At 34.7% G+C, this 20,209-nt stretch overlaps 1 protein-coding gene and 1 pseudogene across 15 annotated transcripts in view; both read left to right on the top strand.

Moving 5' to 3' along the window:
* GPHN (gephyrin) overlaps window positions 1–20,209 on the top strand; it is a 540,115-nt gene that overhangs the window by 434,656 nt on the left and 85,250 nt on the right. For all 15 annotated transcript variants that reach the window (XM_020285734.2, XM_020285732.2, XM_076003938.1 and 12 more), the window contains 2 exons: window positions 3,488–3,625; window positions 18,404–18,496. In XM_020285734.2, coding sequence (XP_020141323.1) covers window positions 3,488–3,625; window positions 18,404–18,496 — 231 coding nt within the window. The remainder of the gene's footprint in view (window positions 1–3,487; window positions 3,626–18,403; window positions 18,497–20,209) is intronic.
* LOC142871458 (large ribosomal subunit protein eL29-like) lies at window positions 3,634–18,392 on the top strand (annotated as a pseudogene).

Genomic DNA, 20,209 nt, shown 5'->3' with positions numbered 1-20,209 from the left:
GTGAGTTATGATCACGCCACTGCACTCTAGCCTGGGCAACAGAGCAAGACTCTGTCTCTTAAAAATAAATAAATAAATAAATAAATAAATAAATAAATAAATAAATAAATAAATAAATAAATAAATAAGAAAACCTCTTTTCTGTTCTATTACAAATTAAGAAATAGAGTTCTCTTCTCTGAAACTGAACATATTTTAAAAGGACAGCTTTTATAAGATTATAAACAATTTGTACCATAAAGTAAGTACAGCATATCATAGAAAAAAATCAGATCTGAGACCTATAAAGCTGAATAAAAAGCAGAAGTAGCTACATCTATTATTCTCTCCAGTTGTACTGTTGTAACAGTATATTTTTATGGTATTTGATTGACTAGGGCCAAACCTCAGTGATAAGTAGATATAAATACATTTATATTTCAATTTTAAGGGAATGATAAATCATACATATCCTTTTTTAAGTGTTCACCTACAATTTTGAGTAGAAAATGTTATTCTAATTTAGTCAACCTTTGAAAATCTTGCAATTTTGATTGTTCATAAGAAGTAGTATTAGGAGTATAACCAACTTTATATATCTTTTTCTTTAGGTACTTATGACAATGTCATTAGTCTTAGAATGGAAACCCTTTGGGGCAGTGCCTTTAAGTCAATTCAGTGAATGCATCTGGAGTAGCTACTGGGATTGAATAGAAGTGCTAAATTTAATAAGATGCAATGGCCAGAAACTCACAATCTTATGAAGGATATACATATATAATCATTATAAAGTGTTTTAAAGAGATGGGAGCTTATTTATCTCACATATCAAAAGTCTGGAGGGAGGCAATCCAGAGCTTGTACCGCAGCTCTCCATTGTCATCAGAGGCTTGGACACTTTTTTTCCTCTAGTGGTTCCATACTTACTGTGTGTGTTTGCATCCTCATGGTTAAAAAATCGCTACAGCATCTCCCAGTATCCAGCCATATTCCAGGTAGAAAGAAGGTAGAATTCTAGGGAAAAATGTTTTCCTCTTAAAGTCTTATTTCTTTATCTTTTTATGTGTAATAGGAAGCCTGCCCCAGGGACTTCTCCCTAAATCTCATTGGCCAGAATTATATCATAGGGCCACTCCTAGCTGCAAAGTGGCTAGGGACGAAGGAGACTGGATAGCAATTAGGACAGCCAAGCAACAATGTCTGCAGTTACTCTTTTCTTTGTTTACCCTTTGGGATAAACACTTATAAGATTCCAATAAAAAGCCAAGTTATTTATACATTAAAGTGCAGTACTCCAAGAAGTTTCTTTTTGTCATTAAATGATGCATTTGTTAATTCAACAAATACTTATTTTTTGTTGGTTAATATGTGCCAGTTAACTTTTCTATGTATTAGGGATAACAACAGTGAACAAAAGAGACAAAGTTGTTGTCTTTCATAGAGCTTATGTTTTACTAAGAAGAAGATGACTATAAGCAAATAAATATAAATATTTACATATTATAGATATATGGTTATGAATATACACATATGTATGTACATGGATATATGTGTATGTTTATATATATAAATATATAAACATATATAGCCATATGTGTGTGTATGTGTATCCATGAAGCAAAGTAAAGTAGGATAAGGGGAATAAAGAATGATGATAAGTATTATCCCATACAGAGTGTTCAACAAAGGCCTCTCTGATGAGGTGATATTTGAACAGAGACCTGAAAGAAGTGAGGAATAGATGGACCTATAATATTTGGAGATGAATGGTCCAAGTGAGGATACAGAAAGTACAGAGGCCCTGAGAAAAGATGTATTTGGCATGATCAAGAAAAAGCAAGGAAGCAGTGAACCAGAGCACAGTAAATGTTTGGAGATGAGAACAGCGGAACCATAATATGTTGGGCCATACAGGACATAGCACAGATTTTACTGTAAGTGACATAGAAAGCCATTGGAGGGTTATCACCAAAGATTAACACAATACAACTTACAATTTAAAAGGATCACAATAATGTATGGAGAATAAATAAATTGTAGTGTGACAGGGTAGAAGCAGGGAGACCAGTTAGGAGGCTATTCAGTTTCCCAGGAAGTTAATGATGGTTGTGGTTCCAGCTATTATAGTAGTAGTAGTGGAAGTGGTGAGTAATGATCACATTCTAGATATGTTTCATAGTTTAAATATAAGAGAAAATTCAAAGATGTCTCCACAGTTTTAGCTTAATAACTGGAAGAATGTCATTGCTATTTACTGAGATGGGAGTTGCAAGAGGGTAAGACATCATACGTGTGGGATAGCAGGGTGGGGAATCAAGAGTTTGATTTTGGTCATTTTAGGTATAAGTTGCCTGTTACACATCCAAGTGCATGTTGGATGATTACAAGTCTAGAAATATATATCATCTACTAGCTGTTGGATGATATAAAAATCTAGAGTTGAGGGCACAAGTTAAGATTGGAGATATAAAATTACTGTGTTTCCCCGAAAATAAGACAGGGTCTTATATTTATTTTTCCTCAAGAAGACACCCTAGGGTGTGTCATATTTTCAGGGGATGTGTTATTTTCCCCTCAAAGCCTCCGCTTGCAGCATGCACAGGATGGCCAGGACCTGACAGGGGGAACCAACCTTGTTGGTGGGGCTGTCCGCACCTTTCCGGTCACCTCTGGGATAGTAGCTATCACAATGGGGCAAATGAGAAGGGCTGCTCGTCGTCTTTACCACTCTGGGACGAAATGCATGGGTTGTGCAGACACGCTGCGTAGCCATGCCCATCACTAGGTCTTATTTTGGGGTAGGGCTTATATTGACCAAATGCTTAGAAATCCTGCTAGGGCTTATTTTATGGGTAGGTCTTATTTTGGGGGAAACACGGTAGTAGCTTTAGTGTATGAGTGATAGTAATGCTATGGGACTAGATTAGGTCACACAAGGACTAGATAGCTAAATAATCTGTCTCCATGACTTTTTTCAGAGGAAAGAAAATGTCCTATAAAATCCTAAATAAATTCAAGTTTGACAACTTGAATTTACTAACTAGTGTATTAAGTGTCCAAAGTGTAGTATAGTGGTTGAGGACATGAACTGTAAGTTTGAATCCTGGCTCTTCTGTTACTAGCTCTGTTATTTAAAGATATATAATCTCTCTAAGCCTCTCTTTCCTCACACATAAATAAGGATAGTAATTGTGCCTCACCAGAAGGTTGTTATGAAGATTGATGAATGAATTTAAAACAATGCCTTGACACATAGTAAGTGACCAAAAAGGATTAGCCAATATCATCATTAAATTTCATCAAGATTTGACACATAATATAACATTGCTAACTTGATTTAATGTTCTAACATAGAAGGCTATAAATTGGAGGCAGGAAAAACAATTGTTGACCTTCTAATCTTCATTTGGGGACATTTGAAATTAGGAATTGCTGAAATTTATAAGTCATTCCCACTTTTTAATCAGTGTTTTAGCATCATATTCTCAGTTATTGTCTTCCTATTTAGGTCATAGTGCTGTCGATATCACCAAGGTGGCTAGAAGACACCGCATGTCTCCTTTTCCTCTGACATCTATGGACAAAGCCTTTATCACAGTCCTGGAGATGACTCCGGTGCTTGGGACAGAAATCATCAATTACCGAGGTACTATTATATTTGCCTGTTGCCCTTTCTTTTATTCATTTTTTTTTCAAAGTAAGACTCATACAACATTAACATACAATTTTCTTGAAAGAGAAAGATTATTAACTATTATCACAATCATCATCATTTTTTTTTGCTTCTTCTACTCAACTGTAGGATCAGCCTTAACAATATACACAGTAAATAAAACACCCATAAAACTTCTTTTTCATACAAAATGGAAGAAAACCAGCTGTTTCTGCTCTCCATCAAAATACTGATGTTCTAAAGAGGGGGCTGTGAGCACTGAGTGAGGAAATTAGTTAACTCTGAGTCTGTCTGATGTCTTTTCTGTCAGAAATGGGAAATAACTAATTGTGTCTTGTAATCAATCAGCACTTTCCAATTATGGAAAATATGCACGTAAATGTAAAAATATTTTAAAAAATCAGTTTATCCATGGATTACCAAGAAGTCAGTCTGATCTCAGCTTTTCTGCTTCACCTATCTTCACATTTTCTGTTCTTAGTCTTGAGAGCAGCTTCTAGAGACACAGTGGGTATATAGTGTTCCCCAGTAGTTTGTTTTTAATCAATCACTTCCATTTCTTTTATTGGGGGGGTGAAAAATGTGGAATGCTTCATAAATTTGCATGTCATCCTTGCACAGGGGAACAACTTCCATTCTAAAAATTTAGCATAAGAGTTATATTTAGGCACCCAGTCACAGAAGACCAGCCTTTTAAAGAGAACACCACCAAAAGAAGAACTTGTATTTAGTGCAATCTGAATAAAATATAGTCTCTTAATTGTTTTTGTTATTCAAAAATGAATAAAACAAAAGGATTAATTTTATAAATAAAGGACTATTTTCATAGAATCATAAAATATTCAGACTGCAATAAACATTGAGAGCATTTATACAAACACCCTAATGTTTCTGCGAGGAAACTCAGACTGAGAACAGCAGAAAAGGAAGAGGATTAAAGTCTCAAAACTTACATTCTTCTTTTTACTACATGATAGTGCTCTTCTTTCAGCATTAAAATATTTTTTTTTTTTTTTTTGAGACAGAGTCTCGGTTTGTTGTCCAGGCTAGAGTGAATGCCGTGGTGTCAGCCTAGCTCACAGCAACCTCCAACTCCTGGGCTCGAGCGATCCTTCTGCCTCAGCCTCCCGAGTAGCTGGGACTACAGGCATGCACCACCATGCCCGGCTAATTTTTTATATATATATCAGTTGGCCAATTAATTTCTTTCTATTTATAGTAGAGACGGGGTCTCCCTCTTGCTCAGGCTGGTTTTGAACTCCTGACCTTGAGCAATCCGCCCGCCTCGGCCTCCCAAGAGCTAGGATTACAGGCGTGAGCCACCGCACCCGGCCAGCATTAAAATATTTTTTAAAGTAGTAGCTGACATAAGAAGTTATGTTAAAAGACCTAAAATTAGTGAAATCTTAGATGTCAGATTTTAGCTCTTTGGTCTCTTATCCACCTTAGACAAATTATTACTATATAGTTTGCACTTATCCTGCATCTTTGATTCACATTCTTTTATTTATCTATATATAGATAGATAGATAATTAGTATCAAACCTTTTCTTTGTTTTTGTTTTACTCATTAAAGGAAATAAAGACTACGAAACTCACTACAGTAGCAAATGAGTCAACTATATGATTTCAGAAATAAATTTTAATGAAAGTTTTCTTTATTATTAAATGAAGAATATTGAGCTCTTTATTTATATCAACCAAAACCAAGAAATTTTCTTAAAATATGAATATAAACTTGAGTTGTTACAAAGAGTTAGTAATATCTTACCTATTATTGATATAAATTAGCCATCCCTTGTATTATTTCAAGGGCATTTTCCTTAACACCAGTCATGAGAACAATCTGTGTATTCCATTTAGATAGAAATTCTAGTCCTTGTAAACAAAAAAAGGAGTTGGAATGACTATTTCATTTTTTCCACTAGAAAAAAACGCTATCAGATGTATTCTCTTTTCCCTTCATATGCTTGTTTACACTTCATTTGTTCATCAAATCAGTTGTCACTCACAAGGGAGTAAACTCTTCATGAATGGTTAACTTTTTGTCAAGTGTTTCCACCCATGATGATGAAAAATAATAATGAAATTTACATTCAACCTTTGAGTTAGAGCTCACTCAATTTTTTTTGCAAAAGAGTATTATCATTTAACCTCCTCAGCACTTTGGTTAGGGGTTTAAAAAACATCATATATAAAAACATAATTGAGTTTGTTCAACAAATATTTATTAAACATCAACTAAATCTCAGGTACTATGTCAAGTTCTATATAGATAAAAATGAATAAAAATAAGACTTCTGGGTCAGGCGTGGTGGCTCACACCTGTAATCTTAGCACTTTGGGAGGCTAAGATGGGAGGATCACTTGAGGCCAGGGGTTCAAGACCAGCCTAAACAAAAGCAAGACCCTGTCTCTACAAAAAATAGAAAAATCAGCCAGGCATGGTGGCACATGCCTGTAGTCCCAGCTACTCAGAAGGCTGAGGCAGGAGGATCGCTTGAGTCCATGAGTTTGAGGTTGCTGTGAGCTATGATGACACGACCGCACTCTAGCTTGAGCAACAGAAAGCAAGACTCTTGCCTCAAAAATAAGTAAATGAATAAAAATAAATAAGACTTCTGCCCCATGGATCTCATAGTCTAGTGCAGAAGAGATAGGTAAATAAAGTGGCACTTGTCTCTTATTTACTCTTTTGCAGGCTTACCTTCCTTTGTCCGTTGTCCTCCATGAAGTTTTTCCTGATATCTGCCTCTGCCTTTCCCTAGATGGGTTAACAACCCTTCCTTTATGTTCCCACAGCATCTTGTTCATATGTTTTATGATAGCACTGACTGACATATTTGTTCTCTATCTTTAATAAATGCCCTAATAAATAATGTGCATATAAAAAAGCAGAGCACTCTAAGTGTGAATCACTATAAATTGAATTGTCATAAGGTAAACAGGCCTGTAATTCTTTTGCTGAAGGGAAGAGAATTTTCCCTGGAAAAAGGATAAGAAATTCATTGTCACCGCACTTTAAAATGTTATTTTTACCAATACATTTTCATTTTAATGAGCAAATCTTTATAGTTCACTTTCATTTCAGCTAGATATACCTCTAAACTATTTAATTTCATTTACTAATCACTGAGTAGGAAAAGTATTTTGGGGGTACTGAAAGGCCTTCACAGTCCTCTGAAATTCTAAATATTTTGCTTCTGCAAATACTCTTCAATTACAGAAGCCTCTAGAGGAAAGCCAGTGTTTTGTGAGGGGAGTCCAGAACCATTGAATATGTGAACCAATTTGGAGCTGTGATATCTCAATGTCTCTAATGATTTTTGTATGTCTGAAAAGGTTCAATAATAATCCCAGAAACCTAAGGATATAACATGTACAGAAATGCTAAAAGTGATTGCTGTGAAAGTAATAGACATAGGGAACTCTATGAGGGAATTTTGGAGTATAATACATGAAATATTTAGAATATAATAGGAGAGGGTAACTTGGACATCAAAGTCTCTCTTACTTTAAAGACAAGGAAACCTAGGACCAAAGAGGTATAATAATGTTCTTAAAGTTAGACATACAATTGTTATTAAAGCAACTAGAACCCAGGATCATTAACTCCCAGTCTGGGTTCATTTCACCATAGCACACTGCATCTCAAATCAGTAAGAAAATTATTCTTCTAATGCAAGTGCCTAGATGTATATGCATGTATAAAGTGTTTTCTGTTTGTTTATCTGTTTGACTACTGGTGAATTTTCTATTGTCTCTGGTCTGTCCTTTAGCATATCTACTATTTTCAGCTCCTTTTTGCAAGCAAGGCTTTTAAGAAGAAAGTGCTCCACTGAGATAAATAGCTTTCCTTTGGTTTCTTGGATAGGCATACCTAGCATAACAATAGATAATAATATTTGTAAGCCTACCATTTATGATTCATTTTCTTTACTTGTAAAATGCATGTCATGAATAAATTACAACTTCATACTTGGTATAGTACCAGCTACTTGAAGGCAGATTAAAATATTTTGGCACCATTCCCTAAAATTCCTAATCTTTTTCGATAACAATGGAAAAACTGTGAGCTTTCAATAAGAAGAATTTTGCTATCTTGGGAATTTTATTTTTGATTATAAACTCTAAGCTTTCTTATTTAAGATTATATGATGAAAAACTTCAGGATCTTTCCTGGGTTTTTTGTTTTTCCACTTCAGCAGTTCTAGTCAAGGAATCTTTAAGCTTTACTGTTGAAACTCATTTTGGAGCAGTGAAGGGTCTCTTTTTAGAATATTGACCATAGCATAGAGGCATATGTTCCTGTCTAATTTCTAGCTAATTAGCTGCCTAAAGATAGGCAGTTATCTTAAGCTGAGATTCCCTACCCTCTAGAAGAAATTAAAACATTCCCGATTCTAAGCAGTGAGAAGTCCTCACCAAGGTGGTTCACGAGTCATGCTGGCATGCTGGGAGTTTATTAACCTTTCCTAATGGTTTAGGTACTATCCAAGAATAAGGAAAAAGGAATTAAGGTACACTGGAAGGAACTTTGCCACCAGACACTCTTTACCTTGCTCTACCTTTTACTAGCTAAGCAACTCTGGACAAGCTACATAACCTTTCTGAGTTTTATCTCCCTCCTTTGTAAAATGGGAATAATGTCTACCCAATATAGGGCTATTGTAGGATACTACTAAAGGAGATAATATTTATAAATAATCTAGCTTTCACTAAGCTGCTATATTTAGAATTTAGTAACTGGTTCTCTTCACTCCATTCTTCCCACATGGAGATTCTAAGATCATAACCCTAAGATAAGCATTTGTAAATTACAGAGTCAATGCTAGAATTCCTTGGCTCAGTCCATTTGTTGGTTCACATTAACAATCTCTAGATCCTGTACATATTTTGATATAATCAAATTTAAATTCCATCCACCCAGATCTTTCAGGAATATGTGTCTGTCTTATTAGAAAATTTAGTTAAGGAGCATTTTTCACTGTTTATCTGCTTATCTCTGATTGAGTGTTACATAATTGAAGCAAAGAATTGAGAAATTTATTCAAATATTTCAAGTGAAAGCATACATTTTTATTATCCAAATTATTACCTCCCATTTCTACTTCCAGTGGAGTAAGTTCTTCACCTAGAATGATCCCATCTACTTGGAAAGGGATATTGGTCTGTGCTGGCATTTGCTGTAGATTTTTTCATTTTTCTATGAATGTGGCCACTTAAACACATTCATAATTCCCTTCAGGTATTCTTATCTCTTTAGATTCTTCAGTCCATGAACTTTATTACACCTCTAAAATACACATTCTAGTACAATGAACACTATTCTGGTGACAGGCACACTAAAAGCCCAGACTTCAACATTTTACGATGTATTCATGTAACAAAAAATTTGTACTCCTTTAATATTTTGAAATTAAAAAAATGCACATCTTATATTTTTCTGTTTCAACATCTTATTACATCATTACCTTTACACTTCTCTCATCATTCTTCAAAATAAACATCTCAATGCCTCTATATAATTTTAATGACATATATGTATGTATGTATATATACATATACATAATCACAACCTATAACTAATCATGATGTTTTTCATATCCGAAAATTATATTACCAATCAGCTCTATGTATATGTGCTTTCAGGTGCTTTTTTCCCCCATTATGGTGGGTGCCAAATGTATGCCTTTACCATTAAGCCCCTTTGTGTGGAGGAGTTGTTTTCATAGTTATGCAATCGAGTAAAATTACTTATTCAGATAGGAATCAGCCCTATAACCTTAGTCTAATTGCTCCATGTCACAACCAGGTAAACTAATTTTCCTTTTTCACACTTCCTTCTATCATACCATTATATATTTACTTATATATTTATTCTCTCATTACAAATTAAAGCATATTATAAATGTACTTTAAGCAATTTTGATAGAAAATAATTCATATTTAATCAAAAAATTAAGAGAGAACTTTTCAATAGGATTTTCTAAGTTATTTTACATAGTTTTTATTAACTATATCTGTGATCAAAACAAGGAACAGGCTGGGTGCGATGGCTTGTGCCTGTAATCCTAGCACTCTGGGAGGCCGAGGTGGAAGGATCACTTCAGGTCAGGAGTTTAAGACCAGCCTGAGCAAGAGCAAAACCTCACCTCCACAAGAAAATAGAAAAGAGTTAGTGGGCATGGTGGTATGCACCTGTAGTCCCAGCTACTTGGGAGGGTGAGGCAGAAGGTCACTTGAGCCCAGGAGTTTGATGTTGCAATGAGCTATGATGATACCACTGTATTCTACCCAGGTCAACAGATCAAGACTCTGTCTCAAAAAGAAAACAAAAAGATACAATCTTTAGATACGATTCTTAGTTTTTCCATTATTTGGGGGTACCTCATTATGTTTCCACATTTTCAATCTACATGTCTTATTTGGTATAGTTTAGTTAGCAAGTTTTTAATTCAGCCTATTTTGCAGTGCCATCATGTATATCAATAGGATTAAGTTAGGATTCAGAATGTAAGCAATGGAAAAAGTTTTTCAGTTAAAATGGAAAGAAAATAGAAATTTTCTAAGAAAGAATAGCGTCAAAATACTGTATTCCTGCAAATACAAAAATTTCTGAGAAGTGTCTCAGGTTTTTAGAAATGATAACTCATCTCTCTCCATTCCAAATGTTATATTAGTAGAATTATGAAAATTAATGAAAGTGAAAAGAGATAAACTTAAGTGGCAGTAAAGGATTTGCCAATACCAGCAATTACCAAAAATGAAAACATTTACCAAAAATGAAAACTTAGTAAGTTGTTTAAGTTTAAATTGATTAACTTTCCCATCAGAGCATACAGTGCTGCAGTAGTTACCTTTTTGACTGTTTTCTCTAGTAAAGACTTTGCAACTCCTGGCAGGCTTTTCGCTCACCCCAAGCAGCATGGGCTAAGTGCCAGGAAAACAAAATCATTCTTTTATTTAATTGTGAAACAAAAGCATAAGACAAAAGTATTCTATTGTGATCAACAACATTTGTAATATGTCTGAATGTATATAAGAATGGAATCAATTTGCAATACTATTTAAAACTTTAACTTGATTTTTCCAACAGAATTTATTGAATACAGTTAAAAACTTGTTTTCTGTTTCTATAAACTCCTTTTCTTCAGAATCCCAGTCTCCTTGGTTAAGTTCCAAAAAAATCAACCATTAATATCTTGTCTAATTATTTGGCTATAACAATGAATGATTTGGTGAGACTAGTGGAAACCTGTGACTATAATTCCTTACTAATTTCCTTGCTTTGATTTTAGCAAAATGAAAATAAGCCACCAGTATTTTTTCAAAATCAATGTGATGATTGGTATACTGTTATATATTTCTTCTTTCATGCCATCTAGGAACTCTGTTTCCTCATACACTGTTTTCTTTTTATAAAATATTTCTGATATATTAACCTTGTTTTTTTAAATTAATAACCACAGTAATATCATAATATAGGACCAATCAATGTTGGAAAAGTTAAGAATTACTTGTAGAATGCTAAGATACATGGCTCAAAATTGCAGCCTATAGGAAGAAAACATTTTTTTCCTATAGAGCATATGGCAGTTTATAGTACAGTGATTGAAAGATTTTAAATTATTCAAACTATAGAATGAACATCTTTTTGTTTTGCATCAAATCCTAACCAACAAATTCACCCCTACAACATAAGTGCTACCTATTTATCAATGAAACTACTCTTTTGACCTATGTATGCCAAGGTTTCCGTCATTAAGTAATGAAAGAACCAAGTACTTGCTCTCAATTGAAGCATTTTTGTGACATCAAGGACATTTTAGATAGTTTTAAAAATTATTACTTTCCCTAAAAAATACATCTTTAATTTTAATTAGGTTGAATGTTTTTTATAGTTACAGTTATTTTTAAAGCTTAATGTTTTATACATAGAAATGAATATATGTGATATAGATGTAAATTGTGACAATAAAATAAGCATCATGAAACCCCAACCCAACTTAAGAACTAATTCATTACCAATTCCCTTGCATCTTTTTATATTGCTAAATCACTTCTGGTAATCATAACATTTGTGTTTATTCCAAATTCTATAATCTTGCATAAAGCTTGTTTCATATTTTATGAAATAAGAACAGTAATGCTTTCCCTTACTCATTACATTGGCAGATAATGAACATCCTGAGATGGAAAAACACAAATGCACAACACAGTTGCACTTTGAACAAGCTATGTATTTTATCAAAATACGAATTTTATTGTATTATTCCATAAACAGGATTTCTAGAGTAACTACAGATTAATTAATGTATTGGTTTTCACCAAAGGAGATGATAACCCATAAACCATTCAATCTTTCTCAGTTTACACAAATGTAAATTCTGTAATACATAAGTATGACCCATGATGCACCAAAATTTTTTCTAGTTAGTCTTTCAAACAAAGGCATGGGGACTAAATTATATTGGGATAGGCTTGAAGGCATCCACCATGTTAAATATTTATTTTTGTGTCTGATAAAAAACCATGAAGCTTTTCTTTAAGTATGTTATACAGGAATATCTCACTTTATAGCACTTCGCAGATACTATGTTTCCTACAAATTGAAGGTATGTGGCAAACCTGTGTCAAGCAAATCTATCAGCATCATTTTTCCAATAGCATGTGCTCACTTCATGTCTCCACATCTCATTTTGTAATTCTCTCAGTATTTCAGAGTGTTTCATTATTATTATATCTATTATGTTGACCTGTGATCAGTGATTTAGGTTACTCTTGTTATTGTTTTGGGAGCACCACGAACTGTACTAATATAAAACAGGAAACTTAACTGATAAATGTATGTGCGTTCTGACTGCTTCATTGACCTACCATTCCCCCATTTCTGTTCCTCCCCTCAGGCCTCCCTATTCCCCGAGATGCAACAGTATTAAAATTAAGCCAATGAATAAGCCAATTAATAACCTCTACGTGTTAAAATAGAAGGAAGAGCTAAAAATTTCTCATTTTAAATTAAAACCTCAAAATGATTAAGTTTAGAGAGGTAGGCTGAAAACTAGGCTTCTTGTGTCAAACAGCCAAGTTGTGAATGGAAAGGAAAAGTTCTTGAAAGAAATTCAAAGTGCTACTCTAGTGCACAAGAATGGTAAGAAAGTGAAACAGCCTTATTGCTGATATAGACAAACTTTGAGTAGTCTGATAGAAATCAAAGGAGCCACAACATTCCCTTACGCCAAAGCCTAATCCAGAGCAAGACCCTAATTTTCTTTAATTCTTTGATGGCTGAAAGAGGTAAGGAAGCTACAAAAAAGAGTTTGAAGCCGCAGAGGCTGCTTCATTAGATTTAAGGAAAGAAGCTGTTTCCATAACAGAAGTGCAAGGTGAAGTAGCAAGTACTAATGTAGAAGCTGCAACAAGTTATCCTGAAGATCTAGTTAAGATCATTGATGAAGGTGGCTACACTACATAACAGATTTTCAATGTAGACAAAATAGCCTTATATTTTAGAAGAAGGTGCCATCTTGGACTTTTCATAGCTAGAGAGGAGAAGGTAATGCCTAGCTTCAAAGGTCAGGCTGACTTTCTTGTTAGGGGCTGATACAACTGGTAACTTTAAATTGAAGCCAGTGCTCACTTTCCATTCCAAAAATCCTAGGCCCTTAGGAATTTTGCTAAGTCTACACTGCCTATGTTCTGTAAGTGGAAAAACAAAGCCTAGGTGACAGCACATCTGTTTATATTATGGTTTACTGAGTATTTTAAGCCCACTGTTGAGACCTACTGCTCAGAAAAAAAGATTCCTTTCAGAATATTATTGCTTACTGACAATGCACCTGGTCATCTAAGAGTTCTAGTAGAGATGTACAGGAGATTAATGTTGTTTTCATACCCACTCACACAACATCCATTATGCAGCCCATAGATTAAGAAGCACTTTTGACTTTCAAGTATTATTATTTAAGAAATACATTTTGTAAAGCTATAGCTGCCTTAGATAGCTATTGCTCTGATGGATCTAAGCAAAGTCAGTTGAAAACCTTTTGGAAAGGATTCACCATTCTTGATGCCATTCAGAACATTTATGATTCATGGGAGGAGGCCAAAGTATCAACATTAACAGGCATTTAGAAGAAGCTGATTGCAACCATCATGGATAATTTTGAGGGGTTCAAGGCCTCAATGGAAAAAGTAACTGCAGATGGGGTGGAAATAGCAAGAGAATCAGAATTAAAAGGGGAGCCTAAAGATATGGCTGAATTGCTGTAATCTTATAATAAAACTATCACAGATGCTTCTTATGGATGAGCAGAAAACAGAGTTTCTTGAGATAGAATCTACTTCTGGTGAAGACAGTCTGAACAATTTTGAAATGGCAACAAGGAATTTAGAATATTATATAAACGTGGTTAATAAAGCAGGGAATTGACTCCAATTTTGAAAGTTCTGTAGGTTAAATTCCATCAAACAGCATCGCATGCTACAGAGAAATCTCTTTTGAAGGGAAGCGTCAATGTGTCAAACTTCATTGTTGCCTTATTTTAAGAAATTGCCACAGCCACCCTAACCTTCAGCAACCAGCACCCTAATCAATCAGCAGCCATCAACATGGAGGCAAGACTCTCCACCAGCAAAACAATTATGACACACTGAAGACTCAGATGATCATTAGCATTTTTTAAGCAATAAAGTATTTTCTAATTAAGGTTTATATGTTGTTCTTTTTAGACATAATGCCATTGTGTACTTAATAGACTATAGAATGGTGTAAATGTACTGGGAAACCAAAATATTTGTCTGAGTCACTTTATTGAGATATTCACTTTATGGCAGTGGTCTTGAACTAAACGCACAGTATTTCCAAGATATCCTTGTACTTCATTTTAGAGGTTTTTGTAAAAGATGATGATGATGTAGAGACAAAATTCTGTATGTGCTTCACCTTTCCTAGTGGCCCCCTTAATCCTTGACCTTAGCTAGCGTTGTTCCTACCAATGGTCATTTGGCCAGAGTAGGTATATGTATCAAGACTGCCTTTGCACCTATTTTGGTGAGCACAGTGAATAGTTAGTAGGTGAAAAAGATCTTTCAGTAACTTCTCACAAATATTAGGTATAATGGTGGTTTTTAAAAGTTGTAGTATCAGTGCTGTCACAATGGACATAAGTAAACTTTTGAGGAACTTATAGTCAATAGCAGTAGGTGGACTTATGTCAATGTTTTATGTTAGGAAGTCTTGGATAGTATCTTTCCCTTTCAACATTCTGTTACCTACCACACTCTTCCTCTACTCCTGATTCAGACCTTAGTCAACTTCCTTTTATTAGGTTGGTGCAAAAGTAATTGTGGTTTTGGACCATGAATTTTAAATCATAACTAGGCTCACACACACTCTTCATTAATCAAAATAGAAACCATTACAATCAACACATTTTTGCCAGTGAGAAATAAGTTTGTTTATTCCTATAGCATAAAAATCCATGGGATTCAACAAACACTTGGAAAGCATTTTATGCATCCTGCTGGTTGTAGAAGTGTTTTCCCTGTAAAAAGTTGTCAAGGCTGGATGCGGTGGCTCACATCTGTAATCCTAGCACTCTGGGAGGCTGAGGCGGGCGGATAGCTCGAGGTCAGGAGTTCAAAACCAGCTTGAGCAAGAGCGAGACCCCGTCTCTACTATAAATAGAAAGAAATTAATTGGCCAACTAATATATATAGAAAAAATTAGCCAGGCATGGTGGCGCATGCCTGTAGTCCCAGCTACTCAGGAGGCTGAGGCAGGAGGATTGCTTGAGCCCAGGAGTTGGAGGTTGCTGTGAGCTAGGCTGATGCCTCGGCACTCACTCTAACCTGGGCAACAAAGCGAGACTCTGTCTCAAAAAAATAAACAAATAAATAAATGAAAGTTGTCAAGATGCTTGAAGAAGTGGTAGTAGGTTGCCAAGAGATCAAGTGAAATATGACGGATGAGGCATATGCCTCATAAGTGGAATTGCTGGTTCATATGATAATTATAAGTTTAATTGTTTGAGGAACTGCCTTGTAACTTTTTAAATGTAAGGGAAATCTAAGAAGAGCAGTAGGTAGAAGGAACATGAGCAGTAGTAGTTATTGTTGTAGTGGTATGACTTAAAAGTTCTAAGATCTAAATTTTTAATCCTATCTTAGCCACCTATGAAATATATGGCCTTAAGTGAAGTGACTTACCCTGTTTAAATCTCTCTTTTTTTGTCTGTGAAATGAGCATAATAATACCTTATTAGATTTTGGTTGGATTAAATGAGATGTATGATATTATTTAGTAATTTATATTAATAAAATGTTAATAAACATTTACTAGATTAATGTGGCTAGCTGCCAGAAAAACTCATCCCTTGTGTGATCTTTGATTGTTAATCACAGTTAGTGAACTATTCAAATCCCAGCAAAGTCATTCTCTTATGATCTGAGCTGGTGTAAAGCTGGTATTTGATCTGCCACCCAAGGCCAGATTAATTCCAGATAAGGAGCCATCCTAGGAGGTTTATTATGATCCAGGGCACTACGGGCCTCCCTACCAGTGACTACCTTATATACCTTATACCTCAGGTTCATTTGTGAGTTAATGTTTATATACAAACCAGACCTTCTGGTCGCAAAGCATGGTACAAACCTCCAGGACAGCTCCAAAATAGCTTCAACCTCCTGGGAGTGTCTGAAGTTAGAATCTGCTAAGTTCTCCTTTCAAATTCAGGTGTCAAAGGGAAAGATTCAGTATCACTATAGCTATGGATCCCAGTACATAATTAAAAATCTCTCTGGATGCTCTTTGACAGCCACAGATTATGGTGTAGACATGGCCAAATCCAAGAACCACACCACACACAACCAGTCCTAAAAGTGGTACAGATATGGCATCAAGAAACCCCTATCACAAAGATATGAATCTCTTAAGGGAGTGGACCCCAAGTTCCTGAGGAACATGTACTTTGCCAAGAAGCACAAGAAGGGCCTAAAGAAGATGCAGACCAACAACTCTAAGGCCATGAGTGCACACGCTGAAGCTATCAAGGCCCTCGTAAAGCCCAAGGAGGTTAAGCCCAAGATCTCAAAGAGCATAAGCTGCAAGCTCAATCAGCTTGCCTACATTGACCACCCCAAGCTTGTAAAGTATGCTTGTGCATGCATTGCCAAGGGTCTCAGGCTCTGCGGCCAGAGGCCAAGGATCAAACCAAGGCCCAGTACTTGGTTCAGCTGCAGCTCCAAGTTAAGTTCCAACCCCAGCTCAGACCCCCAGAGGTACCCAGGCTCCCATGAGGGCTCCAGAGTAGAGGCCTCTGTCAGCCAAGGACAAAAGGACTACTGCCTGTATGGGGCTGGGGTCCTCTTATACTATTTGTATGAATAAACCTGAGGCAGGATTTGTATGTATGTATGTATGTATTTAAAAAAAAAAAAAAGAAATCTCTCCGTACTTACTTTTAGGTCCTAGGATCTAGAAATCAGTGGCTAAGTAGGTCAAAGCCCAAAAATACAGACTCACTTCTCCAGCTCTGGAAACAATGAAATTTTGTAAATTATGCAAATATCTTACATAAATCAAGTCCTGTATTATTTATTAGCTTGATTTTTTTCCTTCCTCTTCTTCCTCTCTTTTATCTCCTATTTTCTTTTCCTTTTTTAAATTAATAATAAAGATAGGTTCTGACTAGAGGATTTAAGGAATTGGTCGTGATTCTTGAAACTATTCTTGCTAACACTAATTCAAATTCCTGAGCCAAAAGTGATTGTCATCCAGAGTAGTTTGAATACTGACTTCACATGAAAGGTTACTAGTGCTCTTATAGTCACTAAATCACTTAAGTTAATGAACCCAAAATCAAAGGCTAGCAGTCCTATGGAATGATTGGGAAGGTCCTTCCTGTTTTTTACATTTCTGTTTATGAGGGGAAAAAAAACTTTATGATAAAATGAAAATGATGTGCTCATTGTAGAAAACTTGGAAATATTCAGAAAAGTATAGCTAAGGAATAAAAATCATAAACAATTCTAACATTCTGAAGTAACAAATACTTTATATTTTTGTATGTATTTTTTCCATCTTTTCAATTGATATGTACACATCTTAACATAGTTAAGATTATATATTGCATGTGCAAATTTGCATGTTTTTAAAATACATATCAAAGAATTTTCCTGTGTTGATGAATATCTTCATAAATTACTTTAGCCTGCATAACATTTTATCCTAAGCATAGATCATTGTTTATTTAAATATCTTATATTAATATTATTGATCTTTTGGTTTCTTTCCCCTTTTTTTACTAATGTAATCAGCTCTGAAATAAACGAGGACATAAAGATTTTATCAGTTTTCCTAGGGAACATTTCTAGAAGTGAAACTACTGCATCAATGGATATGCAAATCTTGAAGATATGGCTTTCCTTTTAAAGAAAATTATATTTGAATTGTTAAAGGAGTAATGAAACATCAACTGAACACATCTTTAATGACTATATAGCAACTCATTCAAATAATCTTTGCAAGTGTTAATATGAATTTACTGAATATAATCTTTTATTTCAGGCACTAGAATGTATCTCTTCTTTCTGTCTTCTTCTATTCCTTGGGGCAAATATCAAGAGGTCTAATTGAGCCCATTTAGAAGCTGTGTCAGAAAAGCACTTGTGCCCATCTTGTCTATGACTGCCTGCTCACCCCATTGCTCCCAATATTTACAATTTCCTTCTTTTCTCTTCCTTTAGATGGAATGGGGAGAGTCCTTGCTCAAGATGTATATGCAAAAGACAACCTACCCCCCTTCCCAGCATCAGTAAAAGATGGTTATGCTGTCCGAGGTAAATATTTTGGTTTTCTTGAGTATCATCAGACTCACATTGTGTTTTTTTAAGATTTTTGGCTCAGCCCAGGCACCCATCAACTGTTACATATGTTTCCCCACAGTTGTGAGAATAACTCCATTCACAGATAACTGTGTTAATCTACACCTTTGTATTTTCTGGCACAAACTTGATGAAAACTTTTCAGTTAAAGTACCACAGTTACGTGAAAATTCTTACTTACAAATAAATTTGTAGGAATTAAATAAAAACACTTTACTAGGGTTTTTTATTTTTCTATTTTATTTGTTTTAATTCTTTTGACACCTATATATGCCAGATAGCAAACAGTGGTGGTCTGGAAGTTTTCCAGATGTTTTCTAGTTGAAAACATCTATGTGATCCCAGATAAAAGAACAGATTCCCCCCACAGGGATAAAGTGAAGTAGTGTGTTCTCCTGGTTTAAGCTCAAACATCAATAAAGAGTTTCAAGAAAAGCAAGCATGAAAGAACCCTCCAATTCACTGAAAGGTGCCATATTTCAAAGTTCTGGAGCCCCAGATAGTACCAGCAGTTCAATCCCTCAAAGATGCCTGAGATTACATAAAGCTTATAAGCAAAAATAAAAAAATAAAAAAAATAAAAAAAAAGCTTATAAGCAAATGATAAATAGCATTGGCCTGCCTACAGTCCAATCTTAGAACCCAGAATGAAAATTCAACTGAATTGCTAGTAACTATTATTGTTTTTGTTTTGATATATACAATAAAATGTTTTGAAATATATATACATTGTGGAATTGTTCAGTTGAACTAATTAACATGTTTATTAACTCACATATTTATCATTTTTTGTACTGAGATTTAAAATCTACTCTCATAGTGATTTGCAAACCACAATACATTGTTATTAATGTCATTGGTTATTAACCCAAGGCTGACATCTTTGAAGAAATACCTAAAAAACAGTTTTCAGCTTATCAGAGCTATTAAGAATGCCAATTCCTTTTTAATGGTCAGTTATGGAGTCTCTTACTTGGTTTTGTTTTTCCTTTTTTTAACTACATCTAGCCATTGAAATACAGGTTAAGTATCCCTAATCTAAAAATATGGAATGCAAAATTCTCCAATATGAAATTTTTTGAGCACCGACATGGCGCTACAAGTGGATAACTTCACACTTGACCTTGTGTAATAAGTCACAGCTAAAACAGTCAAAACTTTGTTTTGTGTACAAAATTATTTAAACTATCATATAGAATTATCTTCAGGCTATGTGTATAAAGTGTATATAAAACATAAATAAATTTTGTGTTTAGACTTGGTCCCTATCCCTAAGATATCTCATTATATATATATGCAAATATTCTAAAATTCAAAATCCAAAAGACTTCTGGTCCCAAGCATTTGGATAAGGGATACTAAACCTGTAATTTCCTTTTTCTTATAATTAAATACATTCATTTATCTCCTACATGTTCCATCACCATCTCTTAACTGTATCTTTTTATGTTAAAGACAGTATAGCAAATTGTGAAGGCTATGAGCTTTGAGCAAAGTTCAAGTGATGTGGGTTCTAGTACCGGTTCTATCATCTGTGTAACTTTGAGCAAATCACTTAAATTTTTGAGCCTCAGTTTTCTCATGTGTAAAATTGCAATAATTTTAACAACACTCACCCCAACAGATTGTTGTGAGAATAAAATGAGACCGTATAAAGCCTTAGTAAAG

This window comes from Microcebus murinus, chromosome 6, assembly GCF_040939455.1.
Source record: "Microcebus murinus isolate Inina chromosome 6, M.murinus_Inina_mat1.0, whole genome shotgun sequence".
Taxonomy (NCBI): Eukaryota; Metazoa; Chordata; class Mammalia; order Primates; family Cheirogaleidae; genus Microcebus; species Microcebus murinus.
Note: the sequence above shows the minus strand (reverse complement) of the source record. Positions and strands in the feature narration are given on the sequence as shown.